The sequence below is a fragment of the Blastomyces gilchristii genome, assembly GCF_000003855.2.
Source record: "Blastomyces gilchristii SLH14081 genomic scaffold supercont1.40, whole genome shotgun sequence".
Classification (NCBI taxonomy): Eukaryota; Fungi; Ascomycota; class Eurotiomycetes; order Onygenales; family Ajellomycetaceae; genus Blastomyces; species Blastomyces gilchristii.
Window position 1 is genome coordinate 198,799 of NW_003101643.1, and position 18,895 is coordinate 217,693.

Below are 18,895 nucleotides of genomic sequence, written 5' to 3' on the forward strand. Positions count from 1 at the left end.
CACTGTTCTTATATTAAATCTGATCATTTTTCACATTATTTTTCTCAGAAATAATTCATTTTCAGATTTTTTTAATGCTTAATTCTGATAAGGACTCACACTAAGAAATGTATGAAATTAGATTAAATAAAACTAAATGTGAAATTTATAGTCTTATCAGCCAGTCTAAATATTTATACATATATAAGATGAAACTTCAGAGTAAAAGAATAGAAGTTTCAGAGTAGAAGAATAGAAACTCTGTAAGTTTTTCAGCTGAGAATCAGTGACTGAGCATTAAGACTTTTAGATAGAAGAATAGAAATCTATAAAGTGTAATAAAATAGTCTTATAATCAGACATAGCTCATCACATATCTAGATATAAAATTAAAATATATAAAGAGTAGAATTAAAACAATACTTTAATATTATATTAATTAATTAATAGAAGATTTTTATTTAAATAATATAACTATTATATATATACTTATAGATAAGAATTTATGTTTAGATAACTTCTTTATTTCTGAAAAAGAAAGTAGTTTTACAAAGTAATAATTTCAATATAATATTAAATATCTGTAATACTTAGCTATTAAGCTGTAGTTAAATATTATCTGTATAATATCTCTACTAATATAGAGAAACACTGCTTTTATCTTTAAAATATAAAAGACTCTATTACATATTATTTAATATTTAAAAGAAATATATAAGATTAATATATTCTATATAAAGAATAATACTGAAGAATCTGAGAATGAATTTCTTAATAAAATATATATATCATATAAGTATATAAATTTCAATTAAATTAATTTATTAAAAAATAATTTAAAATCTATATCTGATTTAGACTGACCGCTGAGATCATGAATTTCACATTTAATTTCATTTAATCTGGTCTTATACATTTCTTGGCATAAATCTCACTGAGACTAGACTGGCGCCGAGATCCAGAATTTCACATTTGATCTCATTTGATCTGGTCCCATACATTTCTTGGCATGAATCTCACTGAGACTGGCTATCAAAAAAAACATGTAAAGTGACTATATATCAGATCTTAAAATGGAATCATGACTTGAAAAAATTGAGAAAGTGGTCTTATTTAGTCTCATTTAGTCTCATTCTTAGCATAAAGTTACTATTTTTAGACATTTTAAGGTTTTTTTTAGACTATTTTTAATTTTTTAAAAAGTAACACTTTTTGGTAACACTCAAATGAGATTTAAAGTCATTTAAAGCAATAAAAATAATTTAAATTGAGAAGTGAAAATCATGGTCTCATTTGAAAAATGTGACAAGAGTAGACAGTAAGTCTCACTGAGACAGTATGAGACTACTATCTAATGTTAAAACTGTGTAATGGAATCAGTCGAATTGGTAATAAGACTATCAAAAAATCTGGTTCTGGTCTCAGACACGGTCACACGGTCAGTCTAACTGAGACTAGTTATTAAAAAAACATGTAAAGTGACTATATATAAGATCTTAAAATGAAATCATGACTTGAAAAAAATGAGAAAGTAGTTCTATTTAATTTCATTTAGTTTCATTCTTAGTATAAAGTTACTATTTTTAGAAATTTTAAGGTTTTTTTTAGACTATTTTTAATTTTTTAAAAAGTAACACTTTTTGATAACACTCAAATGAGATTTAAAGTCATTTAAAGCAATAAAAATAATTTAAATTGAGAAGTAAAAATCATGATTTTATTTGAAAAATGTGATAAGAGTAGACAGTAAGTCTCACTGAGACAGTATGAAACTACTATCTAATGTTAAAACTGTGTAATGAGATCAGTTGAATTGATAATAAAACTATTAAAAAATCTAGTTCTGATCTCAGATATGATAACACAGTCAGTCTAATCTGATTACATCTTTAGATTAAAAATTACACTGATTTCATAATAATTAAGTAAGTAACTCTGTATATTCTTAAACTTTAATAAGACTGAATATATAATATTAAGTGAAGCTGTATATAAAGTAATATAATTAAGAAGTATGATAATAAATCTGAGCTTTATTAAAGTGAAAGACTCTTTATTAATTAAAATAAATAATAAGAAAGTAATTAATCTTACTACAGTGCAGCAGTGCCTGTAATCACTATAAAAAGTAAGTATATTAATATCTGATTTTATTACACTTAGAGTTAGTTGAATAACAGTATATTCTTGACTGATTACATTTTAACTGAGAAAATAGTAGTAGATGAATTGACTAAACTCTTGAATATAATTTCATTTCATTAATTTCTTGATTTACTAGATTTTATAGATGAAGAGGGATGAAATATTCAAACTCAATGTGAATAGCATGATATGAATGGATTTGAGAATGACATAGCTAGATTTGCAAGAGGTGTTTGATCCTTTTTATGGCATTGAGATCTTGCATTGCAATGCGAGGGGGGCTGTAGCAGCGTCCGCCCCAGTGGCGTTGCATAGCGATCGCTCCGCCTACACGTGATCTCATATGTAATATAAATATAGCTAGCTCTTCCCACACGAATACAACAGATTAACCATCCCACAGAGAGAGGGTTATCACCCGCCGACCCAAAGTTCTCACTCCTGAAAGTTGGGCAAGCCCAAAATAGCTTTTGCGGTTTTCACATGCTACCCCTAATCAGGTTAACTCGCCCGAGACGACTAGGAAAGGTGACTCACAATATCCCTAGTTCTGGGGTTCCAGTATGCTGAAGACACGTCAGTTATTGTAGCTGCTCTCCCCTCAGCTAGCCTTCCGCAGCAACGCTTCTCTTGCTAGAAATAACCATTTCCCATCTTCATAATGGCTCGTCATCAAATGATGCCCAGTATCGAGTGTCAAACGCCGATAGTCGCCAGAAAACGCCTGGCACCCGAAGCCAAAGGTAATATCCAGATTATTTTACTGTATTCTAGGCTGACTTGTTATAGGGAAACAAGCTAAGCGAGTTAAGAGAGAACCACAGAAACAGCAACCGAAGTACTACCGCAGGAGCGTGCGGCTAAGCAATAAAAAAGCCCTTACAACTGTATGTGCACTTCTTCGGCTGTATGACTGAGTGATATGATATCGATGTGACGGAGATATTGCAGGACTCTCCCACCCGCATCCACAACCGAGAACAGAATACAAAACCGAATGATAAACGGCCCTGTGAAGATCAAGCGCGCTCCTCCCCAAAGCGACCCCGCTCGTCTACGAGCTTAGCCATTGAATATCCTTTTGTAGAAGAGCAGCGTGATATTGCCAACTGGAAGAAGGTTGACCTGATCGGATATTGGTGCAAGAACGATCGCTGGCCTATAGAATATTTTGAAGCACAACCTGGACAGATTGAAAATATGAGCCACCTTCTTGCAAAGAAAAAATCAACGGCTTCTCTTCGCCGCAAGAACTCAAATTCAAGTCTTGTTACAGGCTCCAACACTCCTACTGATCAAGAGTCAAGAGACGGAAAGAGTGCCAAGTACAGAAGCGCTACTTATGAAACCGTTCTCGCTACTAAAGGCAGCTTCATGCGCAAGTCGGATTTAGGAATAACAGATAGGAGCAAGGGGATTTGTAAGGAGTTGCTGGAAAGGGATCAACCTGTTCCCAAACACACGCTCTTTCGGGATGATACATTTGATGAATTTTGTCAAAGGCTACAAGGAAAGAATGAGTCAAGAGTTATCCAGGATATATCTCGAGTAATTGTGCCTTCGGCAGAATCTCTCGCAGTTGACGGAGCCAAGACCCTTAAACACTTGGTTGAAAGCGTCAATGAACAGTGGAGCTCCTCCATTGCTTTCTGTGGACCACGTCCTCAGCCCGATTATGCGGTCGGGTTCGGCCGTTCTGCGTTCACAGAAGACCAACTAAAGACGTTCGAGCCTTTCCTCGGCTATGACCCGGATACCTACAGCTCTTACTTCCTAGCCACCTTCTATATGTACTTTCCTTTCCTGACCAGCGAGGTCAAGGGTACCGCCGCCCTCGACATCGCTGATCGACAGAACGCACACAGCATGACCCTCTCTGTGAGGGGCGTCGTTGAGCTGTTTAAACTTGTGGGACGCGAAGAGGAGGCCAATCGCGAGATCTTGGCGTTCTCGATCTCGCACGACCACAGGACAGTGAGAATGTACGGCCACTATGCAGTCATCGAAGGGGACAAGACATCTTTCTACCGTCACCCAATCAAAACATTTGACTTTACCAGCGAGGAGGGAAAGGATAAGTGGAGTGCATACACGTTTACTAAGAATGTTTATGATATATGGATGCCAGACCACCTGAAAAGGATCCGGTCTGCCATTGATGAGATCCCTCGTGGAGTAAGTTTTGACCTTTCACAGCCAGGACTTGGACTCTCTCGATCAAACGCCCCGTCATTTTTAGATGAGGATGACAGCCAACCAAGTCAAGCTAGCTTTGTAGGCTCAGCAGAAGTTACACCCAATACTTCCTTCACCCAACAGACGCAGCAGGCATTGAAGCGACCAAGGAGGCAGAAATAGCGTGCATCAACATAGGTGGTTAAGACAAGACTTAATTATTATCATTTGGATTATTCTACATGTGTTATGTCAACTAAATCCAGAATATCTTTCCGTAAACTCATAAGCTGGTTGTTAGACTGCGGGGCAGCACATCCGATGATAGCCTATTATGACGCTGCGCACCACCAGTAATGATAAAAAGTTTTCGCCCATTCACACCAGTCCAATCGCAGCCAGGTGGGGGCCACATCCCACATCATGCCTGCGTGCCTGGGCAGATATTGGATACATGCTTCTCTTGGCTAGCGGAGTCATGTGATCGCTCCTTTTCATCGTATTCACGAAACGATGCCACGCTTTCGATCGCGGGCCAAAAAGCGGGATGCTCGTTGGAAATATCCAAGGAGGCCCTGCGCCAAGAGGGCGAATGCCAAAGTTTCATCATAGGGCTTTCGGGCTGCGGTTTATATTTTTTCCTTTGTGTTGGGGAACCTACCAAAAACAGCTCACACAGCGCCAGCATCCTTCACTAGAATTCCACAAGTTTCTTTGGCTGTGTACTGTAAACGCCGTCCTTTCTCTCTCTGCTCTGTGATCTCGTCTGTTCTGCCACCTTGTAGTCCTCTGCCCAACTATAGTACTTTGTGGGATTTTACTCTTTGTAATTTGGGTGGCCGGCCGTTGCATAATGAAGCATTTGATCAGAATATCGGAGTAACAGGCGGTTTTGATGTCGTAGTTATTGTGGAAGGTGTAAAGCTTGTGAGAAGTTATATGTGTAGCGTCCGCCCCAGTTGCGTTGCCATAGCGAACGCTCCGCCTACACGTGATCTCATATGTAATATATATATAGCTAGCTCTTCTCACACGAATACAACAGATTAACCATTCCACAGGTTATAGCCCGGATAGCACGTTTTTACAAAGAATTACATTATTTTTATTTTTTTTACTTTTGTTTAAAAACACCTGTGTAAGTATTGAATGTGTTCACTCTGAATAGAAGAATTCTTTTACTACATTTATTTTTATAATAAGCTGTGTGACTGTGTCTGATTATAAGACTATTTTATTACACTTTATAGATTTCTGCTGAAAGTTATGATTCTCAGTCACTGATTCTCAACTGAAGAACTCACAGAGTTTCTATTCTTCTACTTTAAAGCTTTATTTTGTATATGTATAAATATTTGCTCTAATTATTAATTTTCATACTTTCTCTTTTATTTTTCTTCTCTAATACTTTTTACTTTTATTATATAAGATCTATATTTTAATACTGATCTATTCAGTGTAGATTTTTTATACTTGGAAAATATTCATTATCTTCTCATTAGAAACAATTATTTATTAAGAAGATATTTAAATGTATAATAATATACAAGAAATAGAGAAATGAATAATTAGTTAAGTAGATACTAAGTCTTTAAGTAGAAGCTTACTTATCAGTTATTCTGACTCTGTAATAAAGATCTTATAAAGAGAATATCAGTGAAAGACTCAAGAGTTCTGATACTTTAAATATATAAAATATTTATATAATTACACTTCTTCTGATTCTGCAGATATTATACATCTGATGAATAATATAGCTATATCTATTAATAATTTAAGAGAACTCTTAAATATAAGTATAGATATAGTACTACAGTAGCTCTGAGTAATGGTAAAATTATAATAATAATAGATAGCTGATATACATGCAAATTAACAATATTTATAAGAGGTCTACGCTGAATAGATTGGTATAATATTGATAGGTCTTATATAACAAAGAGAAAAACATTAAAGAAGAAAAAGAAAGAGGAAGTGCAAGAATCTGCAATTGAAGTGAATATTTATACATGTATATAGTGACATATATAGTGAAGCTTCAGAGTGAAAGAATCTATACACATTTGTAGTGACTGAGAATTGATGATCAAGAATGACTGAGAATCAGAGTGTAGCATACATATTCAAGAATAAAACAGTTGAAATCTGTGAAGTGTAACAGAATAGTCTATATAATTGATCAGACACAGCCTGTCACATTAATTCCTTCTTTTCAGAAGTAGTTCTCATCAGTTAAGAGTCACTGTTTCAGATAATACAGAACTCAGAGTTCAGATTAAGTAATCATATCTGACTCATTTCACAAGATATTATCAGCTGCAGTTACAGAGTCTCTTATTGAGAATATTCTTAATTTCTCACTCAAGCTTATTATCTTCTTCTATGATATCTGGCAGCTGTTAGTCAGAAGTCAGTTGAGAAGAGAATGAGTCAGTGACAGTATGACAGAGTAAGCTTGTATGAAAGACATTATGAATTTCTGATGATATATTAAGATGATAGTTATAACTATCTAGAACTTCTATCACTTTATACTTGATATAATAGTAATTCAGTATACAAGATAAATATGTGATCTGTATATTCTTAAGATTCAATCATATCAGATCTTCTATCTTATATTATTCAGTGAAGTCTTGATAAATATTAATTTAATCTTCTTAATTCTGTTTAGTACTCATCATGAAGGCTTCTACTTAATTATAAGTATCTCAGAGTTTTATTACTATATTATTAATAATCTGAATCAGACTGCAGAGATTCAGTGTGAAATGTGTAGTTTTTAGAAGATTCAGTACTTTTATATGATATCTGTATATGAGAAAGAACAGACTTATATCTATTAAAACAGTATCTTAATCATTGATAGTAATCTCTGTGTGTAGAAGAAGATTATATCAATTATCTTATAAGTGATTACAGAACTTATGAAGATAATTCTTCATAGTCTGAATTATTCATTCTGATACATTATCAGTCTCAGAGTAATAGACAGTTAACAGATAATATATAATCTTGAGAACTTGACAGATTCTTGTTCAGAGAGTACTTATGAATTGACAGCTCTGATCTAATACTATAGATCTCAGTAATTTATACATCTGATAGAATAAGCTCTGTAGAAAAGCTTCAGTGACTTGTTCAGTATTTATTTTATTACAAGATTTCAATATTATATCTTTACTCAATCAATTCATAATAATCAGAATATTTCTATAATTCTTACTCTTAGAGAGATTAATAGTGAAGTCAATTATCACATCTTATCAGATTCTATTGAGAATATTAAGTGATTTTAGCAGACCTTTTCTATGATTCTTTCACAAGATGATGAAAGAATAATGATTACAGTTTCAGACAAAGTGTCTGATACTATTTAATATCTCAGATTAGTAGAATTCTTGAGAGATTATTCTATACAGTTATTCACAGTCTGAATAATCAGTTATATATAAATTATGCATCTCTTACATTATCTGAGTGTGTAAGAGTTCAGAGTGAGAGACTCAGTGTCATTTATAAAATTATAGAGTGTTATTATCATTAATTGAACATTCTGAGATGTCAGTTCTTATACATAGTTCTGAGGAGAATCAGAGTGCTTCTTAATATACTGCTTTAATAAGCACTTGATAAAGTTTATTAGTTTGAGCTGTTATATATCATAATTTATCTAGTATAGATTCAGAAGAAGTCAAGATATTAATATCAGTATCAGTGTCAGTTTGAAGAGAAGGTGTTCTAATCAGAGAAGTATGTATAGTGTTATGAGTTATTTCATCTTGATTAACTAATATCTTTGAATCTAGAAGCTGATGTTCTCAGTTCATTCAACAGATGTCTGTTACATTGAAAGACATATCTTGCTCTTGTTATAAGAGAGCATCTGCTATTGAGTTCTGACTGTCAGAATAGTAGTGTATTATAAAATGAAAGCTGCTTAAGAACTCAGATCATTGTATCTGTTATTCAGTGAGTTTATAAGTAATTATAAAGTATTTAAGATTCTTATAATCTATGATTATCTTAAATTCAGAGATACTTTGAAGTTCAGAGTCTCATTCTTCTAAACAGTGTATAATTATGAGAAGTTTCTTATCATAGATTTCATAATTGCATTTAATGAGACTCAGTTTCTTAGACATGAAGACACATAATTATAGAATATCTTTATTATCATATTACAATATTACTTCTTCTATTATATAGTCAGAGAAATCAGCTTCAATAACTATTTTATAATCAGAATTGAATATTATTAGCAGAGAGATATTAATGAATATCTTCTTTATCTGTATAAATGCAGCTTCAGTGTCTACTGATCATTGAAATACTGAGTCTTTCTTAGTGAGTTCTGTAAGTGATCTTGTAATATCTGAGAAGTTTTATATAAATCACTGATAGAAATTAGTGAATTCAATGAAGCTTTATATATCTTTTACAGTATATGAAGCTTCTCATTCAAGAATGACAGAGATCTTCTCAGAATTCATTCAAATTCTCTTACCAGCTTCTATGTTTACTCAACTAAGTATTTAGTACTCTTAACTTTGAAATCACACTTGTCAATATCAATTAATCATTCTGCTTCTTATAGTCATTGTAATACTCTTTATACATGCTCTTAATACTCTTTTCTAAATTCATCAGTGAAGATGAGAATGTCATCTAGATAAGTAGATATAAACTTATTAAGAAAATCTCAGAGTGCTCAGTTAATATACTTCTGAAATATACTAAGAGTATTAGCTAGTTCAAAGAGTGTGACTATTCATTCAAAGAGATTATAACATGTTCAGAATACTGTAAGTCATTTATCTTCTTCAGTAATATGAATCTTACGAAATGCAGTAATGACATCTAGCTTTGTAAATTATTAAGCTCACTTAATACATGCTAGAATTTCATTGATGAGAGATAAGAGATAACAATCTTTCTTTATCAATCTGTTCAGATCTCAGTAGTTCACACAGAATCAGAGTTCTTCATCTGACTTCTTACAAAGAGAATAGAAGCTGCAGTGAAAGAGTTGCTAATATATATAAATTTCTTATTCAACAGATCATTGAGTGTCTTTCAAAGAAGAAGAAGTTCATCTTAAGACATATTATAAAGAAGGTCTTACAGTGACTCAGAGTTCTTATTATTCTTCTTTTCTAACTTGATACTGTGATTCACTCCTGAGCCTTGTAAAGAAGGTATATTCATAATATTATCTTATTAAAAGACATCTAGATATTCATGATATTATTGAGAGAGTTTTATGTGAGAATCTGTTATTGTAGTATGAGATAACTTTTCTAAGGTCTTTTTGATATTGACCAGACTGATGAAATAGATTGATACATGATTCTACTGTTAGTGATCTTGTTAATAACTCTGTCAGCAGTTTTAATGATAACTTCTTTTTCAGAGTATTTTATAAGCATTGACAGAGATCTGTGTAAGATTCATAGTCTTGTGAATATCATCTTTGTGAATTCTATCATTGTTAGAGAATATCAAGCTTCTGTTTCAAGTATTCAATAAGATGTCTTATTCAGATAGTCAGACAAGTTCTAACATAAGATTATAATTAAGATTATTAACTTCATATGTGTAGACATCTTTATATTGATGTTCTTTCACATCTAAATTTAGTTTCATCATGAAACAGATACAAACATCTTTTGAATCATCAAATTCTGTAAGAAGTCAGACTTTTGATAAAGAGATATACTGAAGATTATAATATCTTATGACTGAGGATTTTATCATTGCACAGTAGCATAGACTGCTGTCTATCATGACTTTCATATTATATATGTTATCAATCACAGTAGATATAAGAATTGCATTTATTATTATTTTCTCTTCAAATCATTGTTATCTGATATCTTCAAGCTTTTGTTTATGAATTTGAACAGAAGCTAATCTTTTCTCTGTTTTATTAAGACATTCTTATAGTTATCTTCTGAATCCTTCTCTAATGTAATGTGATTGATGCAGACAGGCACTGATCCATTCTTTGAATAAGAAGATATGTAGATTAATTGACAGTTGAAAGCAATGTGCTCTGATCAGTTACAGTTGATATATACTTCTTATTGATATTGATCAGCAACTTCTTCAGAAGTGATCTCAGAGACTTAAAAGCCTGTTTAAATGATGAAGACTCTTGCTTATGTATAGACATTTGAGTCTACTTAGTTCATAGCATCTGCATCATTGTTGTTATTTCTCAGTGCAGATGTGTAAGTGACTGAGTTATTTCTCAACATAGATGTGTGAGTTTAATGTCTTCTATCACTGTTCTGTATACTCTTGAGCTTGATAAGATGATTATTCAATGTTCAGAGCTGTGTGCAGAAATCTTTATAAGTCTGGTCTTTATCTATACTTATAAGAGTCTGTAAGAGTTTGAAAGTTAATATCTTCTTAAGCATACTAATCTTCATTTAATTCTCTCAAGATTGATCACCTGCTTCTAGAATCTTGATATCAAAGTCAGAGATAAATGTTGTAAGAGAAGTGTTTCTCTGTCAGATACTCTGTAATCAATCTAACACTTTCTGTTGCATAACAGTGTCTTGAAACAGAATATCAAGATATTTGATAATATTATCAGATATTCACAACACTAGTTTACATGCTTTCATTCATGAATAAAACTTCTGTTTTATATGATTCTTCAATCATTCATTGATATATCAATCTTGATTGATTAATAAATCAATGACATCTTTATCTATACTCAGTTTTATGAGCATTTTCATTCTTCATAAAGAGTAGAGAGTAAGATCAGAAGTATTGAAATATATAAGAGCATCTAAGTGTTTCTTCAGCACTTTTGTATTCAATTCTGTAGATGTTGAAATTACATGAGTTAATTATTAAATCTCTTTGTATTGAAGTTGTTAAGTTATATATATATCAGCTATTTATTGTTATTGTAATTTCAATATTACTCAGAGTTATTATGATATCACATCTATACTTATGTTTAAGAGTTTCATATTATTGTTAGACATGATTATATTATTTTATCAAATGTGTGATATCTGTGAAATCTGAAGAAGTGTAATTGTATAAATATCTCATATGTCTGAGTGTCAGAACTCTCAGGTCTTTTACTGACATTCTCTTTATAAGATCTTATTGCAGAGTCAGAGTGACTGATGAGTAAGCTTCTATCTGAGAACTTAGTGTTCATTTAACTGTGTTTCTCTTTCTTACATGTTATTACACATTTAGATATCTCTCAATAAGTAATTATTTCTAATGAGAAGATAATGCATGAATAATCATTTCTAATAAGAAGATGATGAACATTTTTCTAGTGTAAGAGGCCTACACTGAATAGATTGATATAATACTAATAGGTCTTATATAACAAAGAGAAAAACATTAAAGAAGAAAAAGAAAGAGAAAGTGCAAGAATCAGTGATTGAAGTGAATATTTAAACATGTATATGATGATGTATGCAGTAGAGCTTCGGGGCGGAAGAATCTATACGCGTTCATAGCGGCTGAGGATCAGTGATTGAGAATGGCCGAGAATCGGAGTGTAGCGTACGCATTCAAGAATGGAACGGTTGGAATCTGTGGAGTGTAACAGAATAGTCTATATGATTGATCCGGCGCAGCCCGCCATAATATTAATACAAAGAAATTCAATAATTAAGTCAATAAGAAACTTCCGTATAGATAATTTCAACACTGACTGAATTAGATATAAATATATAAGTACTGAATAAATATTTAAAAACTTCTGTATATTTTAGTACTTCTGACCTCAGTCTCTATTCATTATAAAGATTGAATATACTTGTAAAACTAAGTGTAGAGAAAGATATCATCAGCTCATTAACTAATCAAGATTAATATATTAATAATCAATTAAAAGATTGTATAAAACAGAAGTTTTATTCATAAATAAAGACATATAAATCAGTGTTATATACATCTAATAACATTAATAGATATCTTAATATTCTGTTTAGAGATACTACTATACAGCAGAAGATATTGAATTGATTATAGAGTACTTAATAGAGAAATACTTCTCTTACAACATTTATTTCTGACTTTAATATCAGAATTCTAGAAGCAGATAATCAATCTTGAGAGAATTGAATAAAGATTAGTATGCTTAAGAAGATACTAACTTTCAAACTCTTATAAGCTCTTATAAGTGTAAATAAAGATCTAACTTATAAAGACCTCTATATATAACTCTGAATACTGAATAACTGTCTGATTAAGTTGAAAAATATACAGAATAGTAGCAGAAGACGTTACACTTATACATCTATATTAAAGAATAATAATGCAGATATTATAAACTGAGTAGACTTGAATATCTGAAGTGACCGCCGGGATTATAAATTTCACGTTTGATTACATTTGATCTGATTTAATACATTTCTTGAGATGAATTCTGCTGAGACTAATCATTAAAAAAACATGCAAAGTGACTATTCATCAGATCTTAAAATGAGATCATGACTTAGAAAAAATAAGAAAGTGATCTTATTTGATCTCATTTGATTTCATTCTTAACATAAAGTTACTATTTTTAGATATTTTAAGGTTTTTTTAGACTATTGTTAATTTTTTAAAAAGTAACACTTTTTGATAATACTTAAATGAGATTTAAAGTCATTTAAAGCAATAAAAAGAATTTAAATTGAGAAGTGAAAATTATAGTCTTATTTAGAAAATGTAATAAGAGTAAACAGTAAGTAGACTGACCGTGTGACCGTGTCTGACATCAGGACCAGATTTTTTGATAGTCTTATTATCAATGTAACTGATTTCATTACACAGTTTTAACATTAGATAGTAGTCTCATACTGTCTCAGTGAGACTTACTATCTACTCTTATCACATTTTTCAAATGAGATCATGATTTTCACTTCTCAATTTAAATTATTTTTATTGCTTTAAATAACTTTAAATCTCATTTAAGTGTTATCAATAAGTGTTACTTTTTAAAAAATTAAAAATAGTCTAAAAAAAACCTTAACATGTCTAAAAATAGTAACTTTATGCTAAGAATGAAACTAAATGAGATTAAATGAGATCACTTTCTCAATTTTTTCAAGTCATGATTTCATTTTAAGATCTCATATATAGTCATTTTACATGTTTTTTTAATGACTAGTCCCAGCGGGATTCACATCAAGAAATGTATGAAATCAGATCAAATGAGATTAAAGATGAAATTCATGGTCTCAGCAGCCAGTCTAACAGTAAGTCTCACTGAGATAGTATGAAACTACTATCTAATCTCAAAACTGTGTAATGAGATTAATTAAATTGATAATAGAATCATTAAATATTCTGATTCTGATCTCAGACACGGTTACACGGTCAGTCTATAAATGTGTATATATAAGTAAGAGTCTTTATCATCTGAACAGACTTCTAAGTTTCTGAGATCATTTATGAAGAAGCCATTGATAAACATTAATAAGAAGTGTGTATTAATTGTAACTAACTAGAATATATAGCTTTTAACTACTGATCAGTCTGTATACTCTCTGATTCAAAGAAAAGATTAATATCAGCAGTCTGTATCAATCATGTTATATTAGAGAAAGATTTGAAAAATAACTATAAGAATACTCTGATGAAACAGGGAAAAGATTAACTTCTGCTCAAACTTACAAGCAGAAGCTTGAAGAGATCAGACAATAATAATTTGAAGAGAAAATGACAATAAATGCAATTCTTGTGTCTATTATAATAGATAATATGTATAATATGAAAGCTATGATAGATAGTAATCTATACTACTATGCAATAATTAAATCTTTAGTTGTAAGATATTATAATCTTCAGTGTATTCTCTTATCAAAACCCTGACTTCTTACAGAATTTAATGACTCAAAAGATGTTTACATCTATTATATAATGAAACTAAACATACATATCAGAGAATATTAATGTGAAGATACTTATGTATATAAAGTTGATAATCTTGACTATAATCTTATACTAGAACTTATCTGATTATCTGAACAAGATATCTTATTAAATGCTTAAAACAGAAGTTTAATATTTTCTAACAATGATAGAATTTATAAAGATGATGTTCACAAGACTATAAATCTTACACAGATCTCTATCAACACTTATAAAATACTCTGAAAAAGAAGTCACTGATAAAATCATTAATAGTAGAATTATGTAACAATCTACTCTATCAGTCTGATTAATATTAAAAAAGTTCTAGAAAAGTTATTCTATATTACAATAATAGATTCTTTTATAAAACTCTCTTAATAATATCACGAATATCTAGATGTCTTTTGACAAGATAATAATGTTATAAATCTACTTCTTTTATGAGATTCAGAAGTAGATCACAGTATTAAGCTGAAAAAGAAGAATAATAAGAATTCTGAATTATTATAAGACTCTTCTTATAATATATTCTGAGATAAACTTCGTCTTCTTCAAAAGACACTCAATGATCTGTTAAATTAAGAATTTATATATATTAGTCACTCTTCTACTGTAGCTTCTATTCTCTTTACAAAGAAATCAGATGAAGAACTTCAATTCTGTGTGAATTATTGAGAACTGAATATATTAATAAAGAAAGATTATTATTCTTTATCTCTTATCAATGAAATCTTAGCATGTATTGAAAAGACTCAATAGTTTACAAAGCTAGATATCATCACTGTTTTTAATAAGATTTATATCACTGAAAAAGATGAGTAGCTTACAGTATTATAAACATGATATAATCTCTTTGAATAAGTAGTCACATCTTTTGAATTGACTAACACTCTCAGTATATTTCAGAAGTATATTAACTGAGTACTCTGAGATTTTCCTAATAAGTTTGTATTTATCTATCTTGATAACATTCTCATCTTTACTGATGAGTTCAGAAAAGAATATCAAGAACATATATAAAAAGTATTATAATAACTATAAGAAGCAGAACTACTGATAGATATAGATAAGTATAATTTTAAAGTCAAGAGTACAAAGTATCTAGATTTCATTATAGAAGCTGATAAGAAAATGTAAATGAATTCTGAGAAAGTCTCTACTATTCTTAAATACAAAGCTTCATACACTGTGAAAGATATATGAAACTTCATTGAATTCATCAACTTCTATTAATAATTTATATGAAACTTCTCAGATATTGCTAGATTACTTACAGATCTTATTAAGAAGAACTCAGTATTTCAATAATCAGTGAATACTGAAGCTGTATTCACATGAATAAAGAAGATATTTATTAATATCTCTTTACTAATAATATTTAATTCTGATTAAGAAACAGTTATTAAAGCTGACTTCTCTGACTATATTATAGAAAGAGCTATATTATAATATAATAATAAAGATATCTTATAATTATACATCTTTATATCTAAGAAACTGAGTCTCACTGAATGTAATTATAAGATTCATGATAAGACACTTCTTATAATAGTACACTGTCTAGAAGAATGAGACTCTGAACTCTAAAGTGTCTTCAAATTTAAGATAATCACAGATTATAAAAATCTCAAGTATTTCACAATTACTTATAAACTTACTGAATAGCAGATATAATAATCTGAGTTATTAAGCTTTTTTCATTTCATAATACACTATTATCTCAGCAGTCAGAACTTGATAATAAATGTTCTTTTATAATAAGAGTAAGATATATCTTCTAATATAACAGATATCTGCTGAATAAACTGAGAGCATTAGCTCTTGAATCTGACAATACTAGTTAATTACAATGAGATAACTTATAACACTATATATATCTCTCTGATTAGAATACTCTCTTCTTTCAAATCTACACTAAATGAATTATGACATATAACAGCTCAAACTGATAAACTTCTTCAAGTACTCACTGAAGCAGTATATCAAGAAGCATTCTGATTTCTCTCAGAACTATACATAAGAACTAACATCTCAGAATGCTCAATTGATGATAATAATACTCCGCAATTTCATGAATAATACCGAGTCTCTCAGTTCAATCTCTTATACATCTAAATAATGCAAGAGATGCATGATTTGTATATAATCAGTTATTCAGATTGTGAATAACTATATTAAATAATTTCTTATGAATTTTACTGATCTGAGATATTGAACAGTATCAGATACTTTATCTGAAACTATAATTATTATTTCTCTATTATCTTATAAAAAGATTGTAGAAAAGATATACTGAAATCACTTAATATCTCTAATAGAATCTGAAAGATGTAGTAATTAACTTTACTATTAATCTCTCTAAGAGTAAGAGTTATAGAAATATTCTGATTATTATTAACTAATTAAGCAAAGATATAATATTGAAATCTTATAATAAGATAATCACTGAACAGATCACTCAAGCTTTCTTATAAAGCTTATTCTATTAGATATATAACTTACTGAGATTTATAATATCTGACTGAGACTGTTAATTTACAAGTACTCTCTGAACAAGAATCTGTCAAGCTTTTAAGATTATATACCATTTATTAAGTATCTATTACTCTGAGACTGATAATGTATCAGAATTAATAATTTAGACTATAAAGAACTATCTTTATTATAAGTTCTGTAATTATTTATAAGATGATTGATATGATCTTCTTCTATATACAGATATTATTATTAATAACTGAGATACTGTTTTAACAGGTGTAAGTCTGTTCTTTCTTATACACAGTTATTATATAAAAGTGTTAAATCTTCTAGAGATCATACAGTTCACACTGAATCTCTATAGCCTGATTCAGATTACTGATAACATAGTAATAAAGCTCTGAGATACTCATAACTAAGCAGAAGTCTTTATAATAAGTACTAAACAAGACTAAGAAGATTAAGTTAATATTCACTGAGATCTTACTGAGTAATATAAGATGGAAGATCTGATGTAATTAAATCTTAAAAATATATGAATTATATACTCATCTCATACACTGAACTATTACTATATTAAATACAAAGTAATAGAAGTTCTAGACAGTCATAACTACTGTCTTAACATATTATCAAAGATTTATAATGTCTTTCATACAAGCTTACTCTTAGACTGACCGTGTGACCGTGTCGGAGACCAGGATCAGATTTTTTGATAGTCTTAGTACCAATTTGACTAATTTCATTACACAGTTTTAACATTAGATAGTAGTCTTATACTGTCTCAGTGAGACTTACTGTCTACTCTTGTCACATTTTTCAAATGAGATCATGATTTTCACTTCTCAATTTAAATTATTTTTATTGCTTTAAATGACTTTAAATCTCATTTGAGTATTATCAAAAAGTGTTACTTTTTAAAAAATTAAAAATAGTCTAAAAAAACCTTAAAATGTCTAAAAATAGTAACTTTATGCCAAGAATAAGACTAAATGAAATTAAATGAAATCACTTTCTTATTTTTTTCAAGTCATGGTTTCATTTTAAGATCTGATATATAGTCACTTTGCATGTTTTTTTAATGACTAGTCCCAGCGGGATTCATGCCAAGAAATGTATGAAATCAGATCAAATGAGATTAAACATGAAATTCATAATTTCAGCGGTCAGTCTACTTACTCTGTTATACTGTCACTGACTCATTCTCTTCTCAACTGACTTTCAACTAGCAGCTGCTTGAAATCATAGAAGAAGATAATGAACTTGAATAGAAGATTGAAGATATTTATAATAAGAGACTCTGTAGCTGCAGCTGATAATATCTTATAAAATAAGTCAGCTATAATTATCTGATCTAGACTTCAAGCTTCATATTATCTAAAACAGCAGCTCTTGACTAATGAGAACTATATGCAATCTCACTTCTGAAAAGAGAGAACTAATATGACAGACTGTGTCTGATTATAAGATTATTTTATTACACTTTATAGATTTCTGCTAAAAGCTCTGATTCTCAGTCATCAATTCTCAGCTGAAGAACTCACAGAGTTTCTATTCTTTCATCTCAAAGTCATATCTTGTACATATATAAATATTCGCTTCAATCACTGATTCTCATACTTTCTCTTTTATTTTTCTTCTCTAACATTTTTCACTTTTATTATATAAAATCTATATCTTAATGCCAATCTATTTAGCGTAGACTTCTTACAATTTTGCATATTTTAAGTATATCTGCTTGATCAGTAATTGAAATAGTGAAACTCTATAACATAATATAATATATTTTTTTTTAATTTCTTTATTTAACTCTTCTTTAACTGATGAGTGATTTGTCTACATCACAGAGTGATAGCAAAGAACTTTATATTCACATTCTTATACTCAGATATCTATTAATGAAGAATCAGAGAAAATAGATACTATATAATATATAGAAGTTATAGAAGAGATTATAAAGATATCTTTAAATAGCAGAGTAAATTATGAATCAGATAATAGCATTTTAAGCTTATAAGCAATATATATAGATATATAACATACAAGTACTACATCTAGAATAAGTTTAAATAATATAATATTAATAATATTTAATAATCTTATAACATTCTGTAATAAAATAAATGCATATTAGATAGTTATCTCTGTAGCAGATAATTTTAAATCTAAGATCTATAAATATTAAAATAATGTGCAAAAAGTCATGAATATTAAAGCTGTAATTATA

At 29.9% G+C, this 18,895-nt stretch overlaps 1 protein-coding gene across 4 annotated transcripts; it reads left to right on the forward strand.

Annotated features, from left to right (window-relative positions):
* Nucleotides 1–2,733: 2,733 nt before the first annotated feature.
* On the forward strand, nucleotides 2,734–5,513 carry BDBG_09380 (the record flags this gene model as incomplete). 4 transcript variants are annotated; one of them, XM_031723981.1, is made up of 4 exons in its annotated part: nucleotides 2,738–2,867; nucleotides 2,914–3,011; nucleotides 3,076–4,299; nucleotides 4,395–5,513. In XM_031723981.1, exons 1-4 carry the CDS (start codon nucleotides 2,786–2,788, stop codon nucleotides 4,503–4,505), a joined length of 1,515 nt encoding a protein of 504 aa, XP_031581366.1. In that variant the 5' UTR covers nucleotides 2,738–2,785. The 4 variants fall into 4 exon arrangements, with proteins under 4 accessions (XP_031581368.1, XP_031581367.1, XP_031581369.1 ...); XM_031723980.1 differs by having other exon boundaries at nucleotides 2,734–2,867; nucleotides 3,076–5,475; XM_031723979.1 differs by having other exon boundaries at nucleotides 2,734–2,867; nucleotides 3,067–4,673.
* Nucleotides 5,514–18,895: the final 13,382 nt, after the last annotated feature.